A 21,888-nucleotide genomic window follows, 5' to 3' on the forward strand; every position below is an offset into this window, starting at 1 on the left:
CGCCTCTCTAACAGCCTAGACAGAAAACCACAAGAAAAACAAAACTAACTTATCTTGTTACTGAGCAGGAGCAGGGACAGCAAATCCTTCCTTCCTCTGAGCAAGACAGAAGCTATAACCCGCACAGGACACTGGGAGTGGGCGTAATTTAATCTCATACCAACGACCCCACCCAGTGCACCTGAAGGGAGGCGGATACAGCTCAACTCCAAAACAAAAACAAAAGGCTACACACGTGCTGCAACCTGGCAGACCTTCGCACATAACCTGAGCAGGGCATGACAATAGTGGCATTTAGGAGATTGATTCATGTATCAAAAAAGGAGAAGAAAAACATTCCCAAAGTCACTTTTGGGAAGATTTCCATTAATGATGAGGAAACAGATTTGTACAAATCGAATTCATAACAAAATCGGTCTCTGTCAATCTCACACCTGTGGCATTGCTCCAAGAAGCGGTACAAGCGCTGAGGCTCTGCTGTTGCTGCCTGAATAGCGCAATCGCTGTCTGTGCATGTGCCGCTACACTTTTAGGTGTATCCAAACATGAGTGGCGCATGCACAGTCGGTATCTTCACTGCTCAGATAGCAGTGGCAGAGCCTCTGGGCTTGCAAGGCTACTCTAAACAAGATGGCCCAAATGGGAGGGACGAATCTATTGGCCCAGGTGCTCAAGGAGTCAGATTTTTTAACAAATTCAATTTTTGCTCATTTCCATCATTCCCTGTGATTGGATCAATTACCACATCAGATAAATGATGATGAACACCAGTGTACATGACACTGGGAATATATGATCAAATTAGACAAATACACAAAGTTTGGTAATTAAATTTTATTTGCTTATGGAGATATTACCATGTTTCTGTATTGTCATGGTGAACATTTTTGCAAAAGAGATAAGCAGCCATACTGGTTGCCAACTTTGAATTAGCTTCTTAGCACTCAGAAATAAGATGATGATGTGACTGGTTCAACTGGCCAACAAAGTGATACTTGAATATGCGTGTCACCAATATGGCTGGACTTCCTTCACTTTTTCAATCATGCCTCACACAATAAAACAAGAATGCAAAAAAAAAAAACTAAAAAACTTGTTTAAAGAGGACCTTTCACCTGAAAATGCAAGTTAAACTAAAGATATACCCTTACTTGCCGGCCCCCGGTGGTGCTTATTCAGTTCTTTATTTTGCATTCAGTGCCCCCGTTTGTCCACGGTGCCCCCAGCAATATTTTCCGCCTTCTATGCTAATGAGCCATTCGGCTCAACTGGGCGGGCGTGCAAAAGTTCTCCCAGGCGTGTCTTTCTTCTCCCTGGCACGGAGCTCTTAGCAGATTCGCGAGAACTGGAGCGATTTCACCCATCCTGAGCCGCGAGAACCTCGCGAGAACTGGAGCTTCTTCTCCCTGGCTAAGAGCGGAGCACACTGATTGGATGCGCTTCGTGCCACGGAGAAGAAAGACACGCCCAGGAAAACTTTTGCAGGCCCGCCCAGTTGAGCCGAATGGCTCATTAGCATAGAAGGTGGGAAATATTGCAGGGGGCACCGCGGACAAACGGGGGCACTGAGTGCAAAATGAAGAACTGAATAAGCACCACCGGGGGTCGGCAAGTAAGGGTATATCTTTAGTTTAACTTGCATTTTCAGGTGAAAGGTCCTCTTTAACAAGTGACTGCTATCATTCTGACTCCCAATTTATTAGAATATGGCCATTTCTATGTCTTGGGTGGAATTGTTATTGAAAGAGCAACTTTTCAACTCCCCCAAGTAGTAGCGCAGGCTGTCGAAGCTCTATTTCAGTTTAGGAGCAGCGTCTAGTAGCACAGGCTGCCGAAGCTCAATTTCAGTTTAGGAGCAGCATCTGTGCATGCGCTGCTACACTTCCAGGTAGAATTTATTCACTCATCCCTAGTGTAAATGCTTATGGAGAACTGGAGATATGTGAGATAATAAAGTGTGATCTATACTTCCTATCAGCAATCTTACAGGAGGACAGGATAGTCAATCCCTCCCTAGCCTGAAATGGCTGACAACAGGGAACCAGTGACATACTTACCCTCGAGGCAAACCATGCCACTTCTTTGGGGCCAGTGGGGAAGGGGGGCCCCATTCTGAACTTCTTCTTCCTTTCATAAGTCCTCAGTAATTACCTTCAGCCACGAATAAGGGGTGCTCATTACAAAAAGGTTTTCAAAGCTTCCAATGAGTTCAACAGACACTGTATGCATTGCTATACACTGAGCTCCCCCTAGTGGCTGCTACTAGCAAGTTTTATTACATATTCATTGAAGGGCAACAGAGGATTTAGAACTGCAGGGGGATCTTTATCAATGTTTTTTGTCTAGTATAAATACTTTCAGAGAGTACCTGTTTCATGTATTTCATGTTGTGGAAGCACAACTTTTTTATTGAAAGATTTGTCACAAATAAAATAAAACAAAAAAAGTAATAATAATAATAATAGTAAAGTTGTCAGATATTTCCCAGATTGGGGGAGGGTCTACAAAGTTTTTCTGTGAGTTCCTATGATATCTGTGTATAACCTACAAGGAACGAGAGAGTACATGGAGACAAGACTTTTCTTTAAGTTTAGGATGTTTAAGCACAAGACAAGCCTTCGTGCAGACAATCAGGTTTAGTAGATCAGAAATTTATTGAACATGAATTATCTTTGTTTCTCACCCACCGAGTTGCTTCATTCCTTACAAATAAAGAAAACTTTAACCTCTCTAAAAGTGGAATAAATCTATTGCTTAGTAATCCGTGCAAATATAAAAGAAGGGAAAAAAAACTACAATCGACTACAATATCTTGTAGTAAACAATAGGTTATAACGTGCAATAGTGCAATTTCTTCTTTGCTGCTCCAACAATGCAAATCTTTGTATAAAAGTCCACCGAGTTTTACAGACATCGTTCCATGAGTCTAGCTTTGCATTTGTCTTGAGTTGCTGTTTTTATTGGCGTTTTGTGCAACAGGAGATTTTATTTTTCGAGGGCGACGCAGTTTCTGATCCCAGCGCTGAAAAAATGGAAAATAAAATAATGTAAATATAAAATAAAAAAAAAGTGATTGTTATAATAATAGGAATATGATGTAAGAATTTTGTTATTTAGGACTGTATGTATTTTTTTGTGGTCCGCATACATATTTCCATTCTGGAGAAGATAGAACATGTCATATTCTTGGCTGCAAAATTAGGGTTATTCACTTTAGAAAAAAGACGACTGAGGGGAGATCGAATTACTATGTATAAATATATCAGGGGTCAGTACAGAGATCTCTCCCATCAGCTATTTATCCCCAGGACTGTGACTGTGATGAGGGGACATCCTCTGCGTCTGGAGGAAAGAAGGTTTGTACACAAACATAGAAGAGGATTCTTTACGGTAAGAGCAGTGAGACTATGGAACTCTCTGCCTGAGGAGGTGGTGATGGTGAGTACAATAAAGGAATTCAAGAGGGACCTGGATGTATTTCTGGAGTGTAATAATATTACAGGCTATAGCTACTAGAGAGGGGGCCTTGATTCAGGGAGTTATTCTGATTGCCTGATTGGAGTCGGGAAGGAATTTTTTTCCTCTAAAGTGAGGAAATTTGACTTCTACCTCCCAGGTTTTTTTTTCTTGCTTTTCTCTGGATCAGCTTGCAGGATAACAGGCCGAACTGGATGGACAGATGTCTTCACAATCTATGTTACTATGTTACATATTGAACATTCCAAATAGCCAATACAGGCCAAGGCATTGGAGAGAGCGTGGGCACTTCTAGCTGCAAATGTTTCAGCATTCATTCATATTTAAAAGATAAGTGGGATAAATCCCTATATATTCAGCCATTCAAAAAATAAAAAAGTGTCCGTATTTTATGATAAAGTGCTAGATTCAGAGAGCTTTTACCTTCATCTGTGCTTTCCCGTAGATGTGAGGGACAAATTCTGCATGCAGAAATTTTTAGCAACCTTTAAGATTGTCCCTTTTTAGCTCCTAGTTCCTCTTGATGTATAATTCTATAATCTAGTTTCAGAACTGTCAGTATATCCTTTATTTGTCATTTTACCTTAACTTTTTTTGCAAGACGATCCCTCCATTTCTCAGCAAGGGAACCTTCCACTAGTAGAAGTCTGTTTAAAAACAAAACAAAAGAGAGTTATATGTATTTCCTTTGTGCTAATATTCTGTATAAACTGTAAAAGCTTATAGGGGTTTTCTGGAAGAAGAATAGGTCATCCATATCTGATCGGTGGGGGTCCAACTCTCTGAACCCCTGCAAATCCTCTGTTTGAAGAGGTTGTGGTGCTCTGTTGAGCACTGTGGCCTCTTCCTAGGCCAGTGACGTCATGTTCCTCGGTCACATGGCCTGGGTGGAGCTCAATTCCATTCAGGTAAATGGGCCTGGGCTGCAATTTTAAACACAGCCACTATCCAATGAACGGCGCTGTGCTTGGTATGCTATAAGGAGGCTGCAAGACTCACCAGAACACTGCAGCATCTTCAAATGGCTTATTGGTATCAGTGCCAGAAGCTGGAAACCCCACCGATCACATATTAATGACCTATCCTGGAGGTAGGCCATCAATATTCTACTCCGAGAAAACCCCTTTAAAACGAATATACACCTTTTCATGTTGTGTTAATATTAGGCTCAACATGCTTATTAAAGGCAGGGTAGGTTATAAATATCTGATTTCTTGGGACCCCATTACGACAACCCCCATTGATCACCCTACCGACCGCTGTACTTAGGTATCTCCATCAGTACCAGAGACTGTATGGATCGGCAGGTATCTCGATCAGTAAATACAGAAAGTCAAAGAAGGGGCAGTAACATAATAAAACAAAACTTTTAATATTACTAAATAAAAAGCCTCTAGAGGACAATAGCCCCTACAAACATAAACACACAAACAGATACAGGACCTCAGACCATGCTCTACAGTGGTGAAGCAAGGTCACAAAACCTCAGGTCCATACGCCAGAACCCCCTAAACTGAAACGTGCCTTTTCAAGTAAAAAGGAAAGATCTTACCGGTTTCGGTAGATAATCAAGGCTGTTCGCAATGAACGTAATGCCAGTAGAAAGGGTGGTTACTTTGATCCTGCAAGCTCAATACCCGGTATCCATTCTGGAGATGATGCTTCGGCTATGAGCTTGTCAGGTAAACGGTTTTTGAAGTGGGGAAGCCTCAGGGAGGGAAAGCTGACCTTGTTGCACCCTACTTGACCTATTGGACTCTAGTAGCCTCCTAACGCAGGGTCTGTGCCCGTCCAGGACCTAACCCTGATCTAGGATCCCCTGGAAAGCCCCACCGGAGGTTGTGCCTGGAGGCTAAAGAGCGGGTACCTGATCGGGTGAAAGCGTTTCATCTAAAGAACGTATCGAACTATATCTATATAGGAAAGCCTCATGAATCATCAGGGGACACTGGGCTTATGGCTAAACCAACTGCATTTGCTGAATGACGTATGGCGTAACTCCGCAGTTTGTTGGGCCAAACCGAATGCCTTAACTGGGACACGCTTACCGCTTGTGCCCATCTCCCTGGATACCTGCCATACGCTTCCCAGGAGTGTCTGCAGTTACACTGCGGAGTTACGCCATACGCCCTTCAGCAAGTGCAGCTAGTTTAGCCTTAAGCCAAGTGTCCCCTGATGATTCATGGGGCTTTCCTATATAGATATAGTTTGATACGCTCTTTAGATGAAACGCATTCACCCGATCAGGTACCCGCTCTTTAGCCACTGGGCATAACCTCCGGTAGGGCTTTCCAGGGGATCCTAGATCAGGGTAAGGTTCCGGACGGGGCCACCCCATGTGGGGCACGGACCCCCTGTTAGGAGGCTACTAGGGTCCAATAGGTCAAGTAGGGCGCAACAGGGTCAGCTTTCCCTCCCTGAGGCTTCCCCACTTCAAAGACCGTTTACCTGACAAGCTCATAACTGAAGCATCATCTTCAGAATGGATACCGGGTATTGAGCTCGCAGGATCAAAGTAACCTCCCTTTCTACGGGCATTTTGTTCATTGCGAACAGCGTTGATTATCTACCGAAACCAGTAAGATCTTTCCTTTTTACTTGAAAAGGCACGTTTCCCGATCCAAAATCAGTTTAGGGGGTTCTGGCGTACCGACCTGAGGTTTTGTGACCTTGCTTCACCACTGTAGAGCATGGTCTAAAGGTCCTGTATCTGTTTGTGTGTTTATGTTTGTAGGGGCTATTGTCCTCTTGAGGATTTTTATTTCGTAATACTAAAAGTTTAGTTTTATTATGTTACTGCCCCTTCTTTGACTTTCTGTATTGACGCTTTGAGCAGTACTTAGGGAAAGGTGCGAACGCACTGTTCTCTCCCGGATTCACAAATCCGTTTCTTATCTATCTCCATCAGTACCAGAGACTGACTGAATCGGCAGGTATCTCCATCAGTACCTGAGACTGAATGGATGCCACAGTGAGGAGCCTCAGGACCCCCACTCTATTTATTGGTGGACAGTGAGGAGAAACCCTTTAATCCTGCTAATATATATTACTGTACCTCCATATGTCTACTATTTTACGCACCATATATCTGCAACAGATTTACAGTATAATGCTAGTGAACAGCATTGCATAAAGACCCATTCACACAGCAAGTTTCTTTCACATCATGCCTATAATGTTGCAAATTTGCTGTGGTAAATCTTCAGCTAAATCCTCGTGTAACACACTTTTTTGTATTTTTTGGGCGGATTTGCTGCAGATGCACAGGAAATTTTGCATTAAAAAAATCTATGTCATTACCTGGTGCGCTCCTTATCTTCATATCCCATTATTATATAGTCTTCGTTGACCAGCAGCTGTGGGCACAGGCAGCCAGAGTTGGTGTACAGGGTGACGGTATCTTTTGGAATATTCACCAAGGAAGACTTCAAAATCTCCTTGACCTCTACGACTGCAGTGGCATCATGGCATTTCACCTTCACTTCTTTCACTTTTGCTCGGATTACTGGATAAAGCAAATGATAAAAAAATAAATCCTCAGCCTGAATCCATTTTAAGAAACATATACGTACTGGTGGCTTTTCTCTTTTCCTTTTTTTTTTTTCTAATCTGTATTTTTTTATGCTTTCTAAATGAAAGCCAGAAGTGGATCCAGCAGGAAGGAGAACTAAAAGTCCTTCCTTCGTATGTCTCATTCCTTTTGCATTGTGACTTTGACACAAAAAAGTGTATCAAAAACTGTCACCAAAAAATTGCCCCCCCCCCCCCCCCTCCAAAAAAAAAAAAAAGCTGTGTGTGAAACCACCCTGGCAATGGAGACCCAATTGCTGCTGGGTTGTTTTACCTATTTCCTGCTGTCAGCGAACCAGACAAACCAACATAGTTATAAACATTGGCATTTTAACCAAAGGATAATTAAAGGGGTCCATATTCTAAATAAGTGAACTGAAGAAAGTGTTTTCAAATAGACTTTTATGCCACATCAATCAATCATTTGTGATGCCAGAGTAACTGTGGTCTTCACCAACCTGTGTAGATCATTTCCAGTTCTCTCATTTCAATGGAGAGGTGACTATGCATGCAGGCTCCATTAAGCTAAAAATAGAACCAGGCCCTGCTCATTTTTGGGATCTGTGGAGCTCAACTTTTAACCAGATGCCAATTTACTACACATCTGATTGACTCTTTGAAATCTCTTAACAGCCCAATCCCAATGCATTGCCTCTTCCATATTTAACATTTTCAAAGGCATATTTCTATCTTAGACATTTGTGTAATTCCCACAGGATAGATGGGAGTTCCAGACCCCAATTCTACTAATGAGGTGCCTGCTGGCCACCACTTTCAGACAGGGAGTAAATGGAGATGTTGCAGCCTATGCACACTGCTCCTCTCTCCAGTCACTTTTATGGGTGTCATTGCTCTCTGGTTTAGGATGTTTCCATGACTGCTTATGGAGTTGGATGAGGATGTGGAGAACTCAGAGGTGGGACCCGCATCTATCAGATATTTATGACGCCATAAATGCCTAAAAAAGGAATACTGCTTTAACATAAAGGGGTTATCCGAAACTGACCTTTTTTTTTTAACAGACCTCTTCAGAGTTGCAGACCAGCTGTGGGGTTAATACTTACCTAGTCCCCGCCTAAATTCTGTCTGTATCGCTCCACAGTTGTCTCTGCAGTTCCCAGGTCTCTAGGAATCAAAATCCTGTTGACAGGCATCACAAGGCCTTTTGCAGCCAAGCACTGAACTGTCACCCATGTGGCACGTGATCCATTAACGTATTGCATGGGTGACAGGTCACTGCTGCGGCCAGTGATTAGCTGCAGTGGTCACTTAACGCCCGTCAACAGGATGTTGATTCCCAGAGACCCGGGACCAGCAGAGGCAGCCATGGAGCAATGCAGCTGGAATACTGCAGCGGGGACCAGGTAAGTATTAACCCCACTGCTGTTCCACCACTCTGAAGAGGTCTGTTAAAAAAGTTTAGTCTTGGATAACCCCTTTAAATGGGTTGTCCATTTTAGAAAACTCATTGTTATATACCCTGAAGGGAGATATACTGTTCAAGGTCCTCATGACCTAGACCTAGAGGACCTGTCCTGTTCTGCATTACATAGACAACCTTTTCATTTGAAGGGTGCTTACTGCAGGAAACTGAGCACTTACTGTCAGTTTTCTCCACAGATTAGAGCTCATCATTGGGGGAGCAGCTGTTTGTCAAGGGATCCAACTATTAAGTAGGGATTGTTAAAGCTAACAACTATTTGTAAGAGAAGGTAAGGATATTGTGGTAGAACATACAAATGTATTGTCTCACATACCATAGTTGTAGTTGTTCTTCAAATACGTTTTCTGTGATGCTTTCATTGGCTTACATTTACAATGCTCTGAAGAAAAAAAGAAAACGGTGTTAACATTGAGATGGTAAAAACTCATTTATTATGAGATTTGGATGATAAATTACAAGGCTCTCAGGTGCTATGTAACAACAGACATTTTAGCGATGACCAATATTGCCTGAAAGAAGTTGGTATCAAATTTTTGTCCAAAAGTCAGATGAAACATGTTTTTTTTTTAAATATAATTTGTGGTTGAAAGATCTTTCTTTGAAAAAAGGTTCCCAGAAAGATCTTTAATCCATCTCTCTTTTATTGAACACATATGGCCAGTTTCAAGAACTATAATGGCTAATATGGACTAAAATGTATATGGCCATGTCTGCAAAATGAACGTTCACAAGATGATAGTTTGTTCAACAGATATTCAACCATCAACCAACTTCTATCTAGTGTGTGTAATTATTAGTATTATTTAACTAGTCCATAAAAGCCACGCATAAAGAGCTGAAGGACACAAAAAGTGTGTTTATTGGCGCTGCAATATGTACAGGAACCAAAGGCAGCTAGTCTTCAGTCAATGGATTGTATTGCCATTGGTATTTTCCTCAGTTCCAAGCAACAATCGTGTCATCAATTCCAAACCTTTTGTAAACCTACAGAAATGCAACAGGGAATTATGTAGAAATTATGTAGATGTTATGGACATTGTTTGTGGGACAACAGTACCAATCGCCAAGTGGTTGGCTGCTGACCTACTGGGATGCAGACGCCATTGAAAGGTACCAAGACAGAACCAGGCAAGGCACAGGACACATGCAGACAATTAAACAATATATTTTGAACAAGTACAAACACAGTAGAAGTGGATAATAAACAAGATTACCGGAACCAGTACAGACAAATCACTGGACGAGGAACTAGAACAAGATCACCAGAACAGAATGAAGATGGACAAAAACGGAGACTAGACAGACAGAAGCCTGCACACAGACAACAATTACAGGCAACATGTCTATAAAATATAAAACACTTCGGTACGTTGTCTGTATTGCCAGCGTCGCAGATCCAAAAAATTTGAAATGGGCAGTGTTCACACCAATATGCCCCTGATGAAGCGCAAAAGCGAAACCCGAGTCGGGCAGGAGTAGGCGTTTTATGGATATGCTTTTAACCAAGAACTGCTCTTGTGAGTATAATAAACCTTTTTATCTGACTAGACAAAGCAGTACTTCACTATTGATGCGCTTTCTCGATATCTGACAAGAGTGTGTTGGAAGAGAGGAGTGTGCCTGTGAAAGGAGGTCTGGTTCTCGGTGTTCCATTTACTGACGGCTCTGTGCTGGAGTGAAGATTCCCGGATTGGCTAATACAGCAGCGCGGTCCAGTTTTGAAAATGTCTTAATTACAGGCAACAGCCTGTAAAGGCCTGGCAGATACAGAGAATGACACAAGATTGCACAGGCAAGGAAGAGGAGCAGAGCAGAGGTTTAATTAGGCACAGCCATAATGCAACAGAACACAGCAAAGAAAGTTAACCTCTACAATGCCAAAGGACAGAAATGAGACACAAAGCAACCTAGAACTTATTCACAGACAGAAAGACAGAAGCAGGGAGAGTGGAGCCACGGACACAGGCCACCAGTGTAACAATAGATAGCAATTACTCTAATTACTCTAGAGACCGAGAGATTAATTGCCAAGGAGAGCAAAACTAACCCTAAAATGTTCTTGAATTATATAAATGGTAAAAAGTATAAATCTGAAGGTGTCGGCCCTCTACAGAGCAATGAGGGGGAAGTTGCAGAGAGCGACTGTCATGGTCTTACCTTCTTACTACTCTCCTTCGTTTGACATGTGCTGGCGGCCATCTTGGTTTCTGGGTTTCTTGTAGCCTCCCACCCTGCGGCTTCTCCTTCCCACTGGGAGGAGCTGGATGCCTAGCTCATATATATAGGAGGTCTGTGGCTTCAGTTCCTTGCTTGGTCCTCCTGTGTTCACATGCTTCTAAGACTGCTGCTGCTTCTGGTTCCTGATCCTGGCCTCGTCTGACTACCCCGTTGGTTCCTGATCCTGGCTTCGTCTGACTACCCCGTTGGTTCCTGATCCTGGCTTCGTCTGACTACCCTTCTGGTTCCTGACCTCTGTCTCCGCAAGACCCTGCTTCGGTTTAGCCATCCGTTTGGACTTTTGCTTACGGCTTGCTTTTCAATAAAACCTTCTTATTTTCCACTTATCTCTTGTTGTACGTCTGGTTCATGGTTCCATGACATTAGGACCAAGCCATGAATTCTGACGGTACAGGGCCATCCTCGCTACCTACGCTGGTTGCCAGACTTGATCAGCAGGATCACCTGTTGGGTCGGTTCGCTGTGGCGTTGCAAACCCTGCTTGAACGCACGGCTCATTTCGCTTCCGTTGCCGATGGGTCGGTTGTCGCTCCTGGGCCCGTTCCTACTGCCGCTCCGGTTGTTGCGCCAGAGTCTACCCCGACACCTGTTGCTGCGCCTGCGGTGTCTCGGGGTATGACCGGTTCTGCCCCCCTTCCACAGCGCTTTGGGGGAGAGCCAACTCAGTGCCGAGGTTTCCTTAACCAGGTGGGCATTTATTTCGAGTTGCTGCCACATGCCTTTCCTACTGAGAGATCAAAGGTGGGCTTCTTGATCTCGCTGCTCTCGGACAAGGCCTTGGCCTGGGCCAGCCCTTTAAGGGAGAACAACAATCCGGTGGTTGCCGAGTTTTCCGGTTTTGTTGCTTCTCTTCGGAAGGTATTCGATGTGCCGGCTCGTGCTGCCTCTGCTGCGAAGCTCCTTATGTCCATCAGACAGGGTTCACGATCCGTAGCTGAACACGCCATTGAGTTTCGTACCCTGGCAGCAGAGGTGGGCTGGAATAATGAGGCTCTGGTCGCTGCTTTCTCTCATGGTCTTTCGGATGCCTTGAAGGATGAGGTTGCAGCTAAGGACCTACCAGTGGAGCTCGAGTCTCTTATTTCTTTCCTGATTTTGATTGACACCAGACTCAGGGAGAGACCTTCCTTTAAGGAGAGCCTGCGGAGGTCTTCTAACAGATTGGCGCCTACGTTTGCTGTCCGACCCGTGCCTCCCTCTCCTCCCACGCCTCCTGGGGATGACTTGTCTGGGGGTGAACCCATGCAGCTGGGGTTTGCTCGCCTGTCCGAGGGGGAGAGGGTACTCCGGAGACGCGAGGGCCGATGCATGTACTGTGGTCTCGGTGGGCATTTTTGGTTGGCATGTCCGAACCGTCCGGGAAACGCTCGCACCTGAGATCCTGTCGGGGGCAGATCTTGGGTGGAGTCTCCTCGTCCCCGGTTTCCCGTGTTGACAAACCACTGATCACTGTTGTCCTCTCCTGGGTCGGGGGCTCGGTGACGACCCAGGCGTTGGTGGACTCTGGTGCTGGTGGTTTGTTCATTGATAGTGTGTTCGCTGCCGCCAATTCCATTCCTCTGCAGCCTCGAGGTTCCCCACTGGCTCTTGAGGCGATAGACGGCAGACCCCTTCTGCCGCCACACGTGACTCATGAGACCCTTCCAGTGGGGATAGCCATTGGTGCCGTTCACAGAGAGTCGGTCTGTTTCCAGGTGATTTCGTCTCCACACTACTCGGTGGTCTTGGGGTACCCCTGGCTCCAGAAGCATAATCCGACTTTCGATTGGAGATCGGCCGAGATCCTCTCGTGGTCACCGCAGTGTGGGGCTAGTTGCATCCATGGGCCTGTCAAGTTGCTGTGTACTTCCTCGGACTCTCTGTTGCCTCCTGAATACGAAGAGTACCGGGATGTATTCGATAAGGTGCGCGCGGTTGCCCTACCTCCGCACCGCCCATACGATTGTGCCATAGAGTTACAATCTGGTGCCGTTCCTCCTCGTGGCAAAGTCTATCCACTGTCGGTAGCGGAGAATGAGGCCATGGAGGAGTACGTGAGGGAGGCGCTTTCACGCGGACACATTCGCAAATCCTCGTCCCCGGCAGGGGCTGGATTTTTCTTTGTGAAAAAGAAGGGCGGTGAGTTGAGGCCTTGCATCGATTACAGGGGTCTCAATCGCATCGCGATCAAGAACGCTTACCCGATACCCTTGATTTCCGAGCTGTTCGATCGCCTCAAAGGGGCCACGGTCTTTACCAAACTCGACCTGAGGGCGGCATATAACCTGGTAAGGATCAAGGCGGGCGATGAGTGGAAGACCGCGTTTAACACCAGGACCGGTCATTATGAATCCTTGGTTATGCCCTTTGGGTTGTGCAATGCGCCCGCAGTCTTCCAGGAATTCATCAACGATGTTTTCCGTGACCTGTTGCAGCAGTGTGTGGTGGTCTATTTGGATGACATCTTGGTATATTCTGAATCCATGGAGGCCCACATTATGGATGTCAGACGAGTGTTGCAATGGTTACGAGAGAACAGGCTGTTCGGTAAGCTTGAGAAATGCGAATTTCACCGATCCCAGGTAACCTTCTTAGGTTACATCATTTCCGCTGAGGGGTTCTCCATGGATCCTGAGAAGGTTTCGGCTGTCTTACAGTGGCCCCAGCCCAGTGGTCTCCGTGCCCTGCAGCGCTTTTTGGGCTTCGCCAATTATTATCGGAAGTTCATCAGGGACTTTTCTATGCTAGCCAAGCCGCTCACGGATCTGACCAGGAAGGGCAGTAATTTCCAGGTCTGGCTGCTCGAGGCCATCCGAGCGTTTGAGGCTCTAAAATCCGCCTTTGTGTCGGCTCCGATTCTGTCGCATCCCAACCCTGGGTTGCCCTTTGTCCTCGAGGTGGACGCGTCTGAGACGGGAGTAGGCGCCCTCCTGTCTCAGCGTAGAACACCAGAGGGTCCTCTGCTTCCTTGTGGTTTTACTCCCGGAAACTGTCTTCCGCGGAGTGCAACTATCAGATTGGTGACAGGGAGTTATTGGCCATCGTGCAGGCCCTTAAAGAATGGAGGCACTTGCTCGAGGGTTCGGTGGTTCCGGTTCTCATCCTGACGGACCACAAGAATCTGACCTACCTTTCTGAGGCCAAGAGATTGACACCACGTCAGGCCAGATGGGCTCTGTTCTTGTCACGTTTTAATTACGTGGTCTCCTACCTACCCGGTTCCAAGAACATCAGAGCAGATGCCTTATCACGGCAGTACTCCGAGCTGTCCGGGGAGGAGTCGATTCCGACTTCGGTCATACCTCCGAATCAGATCCTGGCCGCCATTCGCACCAGCCTGACCTCTCCCCTGGGTGAGCAGATTTTGGCGGCTCAATCTGGTGCTCCCTCTGGGAGACCCAACGGCAGGTGTTTTGTGCCTGAGGAGTTGCGCATTCGGTTGTTGCGAACCTACCATAACTCCAAGGCCGCGGGGCATCCTGGAAAGAATCAGCTGTCCTGGGCTGTTTCACGTCTGTTCTGGTGGCCTTCTCTACGTTCCGACATCGCCGCATATGTAGCGGCATGCTCCGTTTGTGCCCAGAGTAAGTCCCCTCGGCACCTTCCGTTGGGCCTTTTGCAACCCATAGCCACCGGGGAGCGCCCATGGTCACACCTGGGGATGGATTTCATTGTGGACCTCCCTGCATCCCGAGGCCATACGGTCATTCTCATGATTGTGGATCGGTTTTCCAAAATGTGCCACTGTGTTCCTCTCAAGAAGTTACCCTCTGCACAAGAGTTGGCCACGATTTTCGCCAGGGAGGTCTTCCGGTTGCACGGTTTGCCCAAGGAGATTGTGTCGGATCGGGGGAGTCAGTTTGTGTCCAGGTTCTGGCGCGCCTTTTGCTCCCAGTTGGGGATTCATCTCTCTTTCTCCTCGGCCTACCACCCTCAGTCCAATGGGGCCGCAGAACGATCCAATCAGGCCTTGGAGCAATTCCTTCGTTGCTATGTCTCCGATCACCAAGACAATTGGGTTGACCTCCTGCCTTGGGCTGAGTTTGCCAGGAACACGGCAGTGAACTCTTCCTCTGGGACGTCTCCCTTCATGGCCAATTATGGGTTCCAACCTGCCGTGCTACCGGAGGTATTCTCTCCCCAGGATATTCCGGCTGTGGAGGATCACCTTTCCGTCCTACGTGCTTCTTGGGTACAGATCCAGAGGTCCCTTGAGGTCTCTACGCAGCGCCAGAGACTCCAGGCTGATCGCAGACGAGCGCCCGCTCCTTCCTACCAGGTCGGAGACCGTGTATGGTTGTCCACCCGCAACCTCAACCTTCGAGTGCCCACTCCCAAGCTGGCGCCTCGTTTTGTTGGTCCCTTCCGAGTGCTTCGCAGGGTAAACCCGGTAGCCTATGCCCTTGCGCTTCCTCCTGGCATGCGGATCTCCAACGTGTTTCATTTCTCCTCCCTTCATTTCTTCTCCCTGTTGAAGCCATTGGTGTGTAATCGTTTCACTTCCTCGGTTCCTCGGCCCCGTCCGGTCCAAGTGGGCAATCGTGAGGAATATGAGGTGAGCAATATCCTGGACTCACGCCTGGTCCGCGGTCGGTTGCAGTTTTTGGTCCATTGGCGTGGTTATGGTCCAGAGGAGCGTTCCTGGGTTCCCTCCGCAGATGTCCATGCTCCTGCTTTGCTCCGAGCCTTCCACGCACGCTTCCCTCAGAAACCGTTCCTTACTCCGCGGAGGAGGGGCCCTTGAGGGGAAGGTACTGTCATGGTCTTACCTTCTTACTACTCTCCTTCGTTTGACATGTGCTGGCGGCCATCTTGGTTTCTGGGTTTCTTGTAGCCTCCCACCCTGCGGCTTCTCCTTCCCACTGGGAGGAGCTGGATGCCTAGCTCATATATATAGGAGGTCTGTGGCTTCAGTTCCTTGCTTGGTCCTCCTGTGTTCACATGCTTCTAAGACTGCTGCTGCTTCTGGTTCCTGATCCTGGCCTCGTCTGACTACCCCGTTGGTTCCTGATCCTGGCTTCGTCTGACTACCCCGTTGGTTCCTGATCCTGGCTTCGTCTGACTACCCTTCTGGTTCCTGACCTCTGTCTCCGCAAGACCCTGCTTCGGTTTAGCCATCCGTTTGGACTTTTGCTTACGGCTTGCTTTTCAATAAAACCTTCTTATTTTCCACTTATCTCTTGTTGTACGTCTGGTTCATGGTTCCATGACAGCGACGAGGAGAAAGCAAAGCTATTATATATTTTTTCTCTCCACTGTATTCACTGAGGAAAATAAACTGTCAGTTGAAATGCAGAATGTAAAAGTAAATTCCCCATTAAAAGTGTCCTGTCTGACCCAGGTAGAAGTACAACAGCGACTTAAAAAGATTAAAATAGGCAAATCGCCAGCACCAGATGGCATACACCCCTGTATCCTAAGAGAATTAAAGGGGTTGTCCAGGTTCAGAGCTGAACCTGGACAGCCCTCCATTTTCACCCAGGCAGCCCCCCTCACATGAGCATCGGAGCAGTTCATGCTCCGATGCTCTCCTTTGCCCTGCGCTAAATTGCACAGGGCAAAGGCATTTTTCTGAGTTCCGGTGACGTACCGGGCTCTCTATGGGGCTGACAGGAACCCCGGTGATGTCACCGGCACTGATGGGCGGGATTTAGCGCTGCCCTAGCCAGTAAAACGGCTAGGGCAGAGCTAAAGCCCGCCCCTCAGAGCCGGTGACGTCACCGAACACACTGCTGGGCGGAATTTACCGCCCGGCAGTGTGTTATTGAAAACACAAGAGCCCGTGCCCTGCGCGATCTAGCGCAGGGCACTGGAGCGCATCGGAGCATGAGATGCTCCGATGTTAGGCTCAGGGGGGCTGCCGGGGTGAAAATAAGGGTATGTCCGGGTTCAGCTCTGAACCTGGACAACCCCTTTAAGTAATGTCATAGCCAGACCCTTATTTCTGATATTTACAGACTTTATACTGACAGGGAATGTCCCACAGAATTGACGCATAGCAAATGTGGTGCCAATATTCAAAAAGGGTGCAAAAACAGACCCCGGAAATTATAGGCAGGTAAGTTTCACATCTGTAGTGGGTAAACTGTTTGAAGGTTTTATAAGAGATGCTATCTTGGAGGATCTCAATGAAAGCAAGCAAATAAAATCATATCAGCATGGCTTCGTGAGGGATCGGTCATGTCAAACTAATTTAATCAGTTTCTATAAGGAGGTAAGTTCTAGACTTGACAGCGGCGAATTAATGGATGTCGTATATCTGGACTTCTCCAAAGCATTTGACACTGTACCACATAAAAGGTTAGTATATAAAATGAGAATGCTCGGACTGGGAGAAAATGTCTGCATGTGGGTAAGTAACTGGCTGAGTGATAGAAAACAGAGGGTGGTTATTAATGGTACACACTCAGATTGGGTCACTGTCACTAGCGGAGTACCTCAGGGGTCAGTATTGGGCCCTATTCTCTTCAATATATTTATTAATGATCTTGTAGAAGGCTTTGCAGATGACATTAAACCGTGTAAAGTAATTTACACTGAAGAGGACAGTATACTGCTACAGATGGATCTGGATAGATTAGAGGCTTGGGCAGATAAGTGGCAGAGGAGGTTTAACACTGACAAATGTAAAGTTTTGCACATGGGAAGGAATAATGCAAATCACCCGTACATACTAAATGGTAAAACACTCGGTAACACTGACATGGAAAAGGACCTAGGAATTTTAATAAACAGCAAACTAAGCTGCAAAAACCAGTGTCAGGCAGCTGCTGCCAAGGCCAATAAGATAATGGGTTGCATCAAAAGGGGCATAGATGCCCGTGATAAGAACAGAGTCCTACCACTTTACAAATCGCTGGTCAGACCACACATGGAGTACTGTGTAGTTCTGGGCTCCTGTGAACAAGGCAGACATAGCAGAGCTGGAGAGGGTTCAGAGGAGGGCAACTAAAGAAATAACTGGAATGGGGCAACTACAGTACCCTGAAAGATTATCAACACTAGGGCTATTCACTTTAGAAAAAAGACGCCTGAGGGGAGATCTAATTACTATGTATAAATATATCAGGGGTCAGTACAGAGATCTCTCCCATCATCTATTGTTCCCCAGGACTGTGACTGTGACGAGGGGACACCCCCTGCGTCTGGAGGAAGGAAGGTTTGTACACAAACATAGAAGAGGATTCTTTACGGTAAGAGCAGTGAGACTATGGAACTCTCTGCCTGAGGAGGTGGTGATGGTGAGTACAATAAAAGAGTTCAAGAGGGGCCTGGATGTATTTCTGTGAAATAATATTACAGGCTATAGCTACTAGAGAGGGGGCGTTGATCCAGGGAGTTATTCTGATTGGAGTAGGGAAGGAATTTTTTCCCCCTTAAGTGGGGAAAATTGGCTTCTACCTCACAGTTTTTTTTTTGCCTTCCTCTGGATCAACTTGCAGGATAACAGGCCGAACTGGATGGACAAATGTCTTTTTTTGGCCTTATATACTATGTTACTATGTTACTATAATGTTATTATCTGATTGTTCTCTTTAACAGGAAAGGCATTCTGATCATTCACATTTGTACTGCGTACCAGGCAATGGACCGAAATTGTAATTAGCCATACACGTTCATTATCAGAATGCTCCAATAATGTCAATAAGGGGATTTGTATTCATGCAGAAATGGTTGTGTGTATATTTATATATAAGCATTCATCTTCGGGCTTGCAATCAGCATTCCAGTTCATCCTGAAGGTGTTTACTGCTCTGTGCGGGGCACACAATTTCCTCCACACTAAACTCACAAAACCATGTTTTAATGTTGTTTTATACACAGGGGCACTGAAGTCATGCTGAAATAAGGTCTTCCCCAAACTGTAGCCCTAAGGTTGGAAGCACACAATTGTCTAAAGCCCCTTTTCCACTGCTTCGAACTGGATCTACGCAACTCTACTCAGCCTGTTTTGGCTTTCACTAGGTAAAATTTGCGATCATGGTACTTTTTTGGTACCACATCTCAGGCCTCATGCACATGATCGTAGTTTTGGTCCGTGTCCAATCCCCATTTTTGGCCGATCACATTAATTTCTATGGATCTGCAAAAAAGGTGAACAGCACATGGATGCCATCCGTGTTCCTGTCTGCATCTGTGTGTCTGTTCCGCAAATTATTGAATATGTATTTTTCTGATCCTCAAAAAACCAGTATCCGCGGTTTGCGGACGCAAAATACATTTGGTCATGTGCATGGGGTCTAATGAAGTTCCAAGCAAGCCAAAGCGACACCATGGATGTCACATCAAAACCCTTCTGACTAGTGATTGGCCTCAGAGAAGCTACACTGTGACCTGCCTAATCCTCCTCTCTGCTCTCTTGTCAGGGATTATGATCCTGAGTACAGATGATAAGATCTTCAGCTAAATCTCTGTAGGAATGGAGTTCATGAGAAGACATGAAATACAGAGAGGAGGTGGAGGTGTGGCTAGTGAGCAGGAGCACTTGTGTGCAGTCTTCTTTACCCCAGTCTGCCCTGTCCATCCTCTCTGTACTCCATGTCTCCTCATGAATTCCTACAGAGATTCAGCAGTAGATCTTATCAGCTGTATTCAGGGTCATAAACCCTGACAAGAAGAGCAGAGAGGATGATGAAACAGCTCTTTAGCTCAGTGTTGTGAAGTAACTTTTCCTCCTGTGTGATTAGGTCAGGTTGTGTGTGTACTAATAGGACATCCCAGCTGGCGCTTGAAGTCTTCTATTATGTACTCTTTATTATGTCACATCAATATCTTGAAACAGTGGATGCATTTCGGCTAATCCAACCTTTATCAGTTGATAAAGGCTGGATTAGCCGAAACACGTCCACTGTTTTGAGATATTAATGTGACATAATAAAGAGTACATAATAGAAGACTTCAAGCGCCAGCTGCGATTTCTTTATATTACGTTTTGGGATTTTGTTCCTTCCCATGCCGGCGTGCAAAAAGGATCGAGTGCCGACTCTTTGTTTACCTGCACTAATAGGACAGCGGCCATTTTATTTCCCCTAATGATTGCTCCCTAGACTAAAAGAGACATTATAACTAATAAAAAGGCATTTGGGAATATATTTATAATAAAGTAATATTTAAGTATTTTCATATTCTCAATTCCTGGAGACAGTGGCGTACATAGAGAAGTAAGGCCCCATAGCAAGGATCAAACCAGTCCCCCCCCCCCCCACAGGACAGAATGGTTTCTCCCTAAACCCTTTTTAATGACCCTTGGGCCCTTTTTTCCTGCTTAATTTGCCAAAAGTTATGCCTTTAGGGGTAGAGTCCTGACCAAGTTTTCACCTCCAGTAGAAGAGGAGATAATCTTAACTAAAACTGGGCCCCCTCTTGCCCTGGACCCCATAGCAGTGACATGGTCTGCCGCTATGGTAGTTATGCCCCTGCCTGGAGAACCCCTTTAATAAAACTTACAATTAACCAGGGCAGATCCAACAGATTGAAAAATCTACAAACTCACACATGGAATAGTTCACATCCTATGTCAGTGCTCTTCAGTACGTCCACTACTGTTACCAATGTACGTCTATGGAGGAGATTACGTGACTGTGTGCTTGATTCTATTCCTCTGTTTGAAATGGGTATAGCTGAAACACCTGAACTCAATCATTGTGGGGGAGGTTCACATACTTATGGGCATTATTGCCACAAGATTACAAATGTACAGTACCATACAGTGTAAATGTTTGAGAGTCTTCTCTGTGTAGATGGGAAGGGACATTGTTATTTGCAGAACTATGGGACGTTGGCAATTTTATTGTTATTTTTCGCTGCACTTTCACTGACCTCTTATCCCTATAGAAAAAAAGCAGCTCATTGAAATGCACTCAATGGTTACTGTGTCTATAGCACTGTATCTGCCAGACGTTCTGCCAACATTTGTGCTTGCTTTCAAGAGAATGAATTGTGATGTTTTTGCTCTATCAAACATTCCAGGGCAGCAACAAAGTTATCTGTTAATCCGTGTCTAATACCAGCACAGAAATAAAAGGAATCTCAGAATGTTTCATCAGGAAATTTGGAATTTGTAACCAATTCTCTTGTTTCCAGGTTCTGAAGTCAAAAAGTAAAAGAAAATGTTTAGAAAATGCTATACTGAAGAGAGCGTTAAATACAATAATAATGATTCTAATAATCTTTATTTATTTAGTGCCCAAACGAAGCATCTGTTCTGCTCAGTTCTGCTCATTTTGTATCCGTTTTAGCTGTTTCCATCTGAGATCAGTTATTTTAGATGGAAAAAAACTAACTCATGTAGGACTTTTTTCCATTCAAAATAATAGATCTCAGACAGAAACGAATAAAAAGGATGCCAAACGAGCAGAACTGAGCATAACAGATGCTTAAAATACAGGATCTGTTTTTTTTTTCTTTTTTTGTTTTCTGTTCTTCTGATGGATCAGAAGAACGGAAAACGAAACAGTGATGTGAACTCCGCCTAATCTACAGTATATATGCCATGTTTTACAATTAATGGTATACTATTATAAGCAGATAGAAATAGGATTTGGAGTAATGAATATGATAATGCAAATATCAACAGGAGCAGCTTCCTAGCAAGCCAGGGTCATATATAAATCATCTAGGCGTCACCTATTCCGTGCCACAAATCTGCAGCAAAGTAAAGTACAGGTCTATGGGACTGTCCAATCCCCATCTGCAGATTTTTTTTACATGCAGATACAATATCTTCATTCGGATCAGCATGTCCATTATCTTGTGGATTGTTCGCAGTAAAGGCTACTTTCACACTGGCGTTTTAGCTTTCCGTTTCTGAGATCCGTTCAGGGCTCTCACAAGCGGTCCAAAACGGATCAGTTTTTCCCTAATGCATTCTAAATAGAAAAGGATCAGCTCAGAATGCACCAGTTTGCCTCCGCTGCCTGCCGTGTTTTGCTGTCCGCCTGACGAAGCGGAGCCAAACGTATCCGTCCTGTCACACAATGTAAGTCAATGGGGACGGATCAGTTTTCTCTGACACAATCTAAAACAATAGAAAACGGATTCGTCCCCCAATGACTTTCTATAGTGTTCAAGATGGATCCGTCATGGCTATAGAAGACATAATACAACTGGATCCGTTCATGACGGATGCATGCGGTTGAATTATTGTAACGGAAGCGCTTTTGCAGACCCGTGACGGATCT

General features: G+C 45.5%; 1 protein-coding gene across 1 annotated transcript in view; it reads right to left on the reverse strand.

Annotated features, from left to right (window-relative positions):
- Nucleotides 1–2,371: 2,371 nt before the first annotated feature.
- Nucleotides 2,372–21,888, reverse strand: part of FRZB (frizzled related protein) — a 43,705-nt gene continuing 24,188 nt past the window's right edge. The window contains exons 3-6 of the mRNA XM_044303234.1: nt 8,805–8,870; nt 6,778–6,982; nt 4,061–4,124; nt 2,372–3,022 (exon numbers count right to left, since the gene is read on the reverse strand). Coding sequence (XP_044159169.1) covers nt 2,927–3,022; nt 4,061–4,124; nt 6,778–6,982; nt 8,805–8,870 — 431 coding nt within the window. The 3' untranslated portion in view covers nt 2,372–2,926. The remainder of the gene's footprint in view (nt 3,023–4,060; nt 4,125–6,777; nt 6,983–8,804; nt 8,871–21,888) is intronic.

This window comes from Bufo gargarizans, chromosome 8 (assembly GCF_014858855.1).
Source record: "Bufo gargarizans isolate SCDJY-AF-19 chromosome 8, ASM1485885v1, whole genome shotgun sequence".
Classification (NCBI taxonomy): domain Eukaryota; kingdom Metazoa; phylum Chordata; class Amphibia; order Anura; family Bufonidae; genus Bufo; species Bufo gargarizans.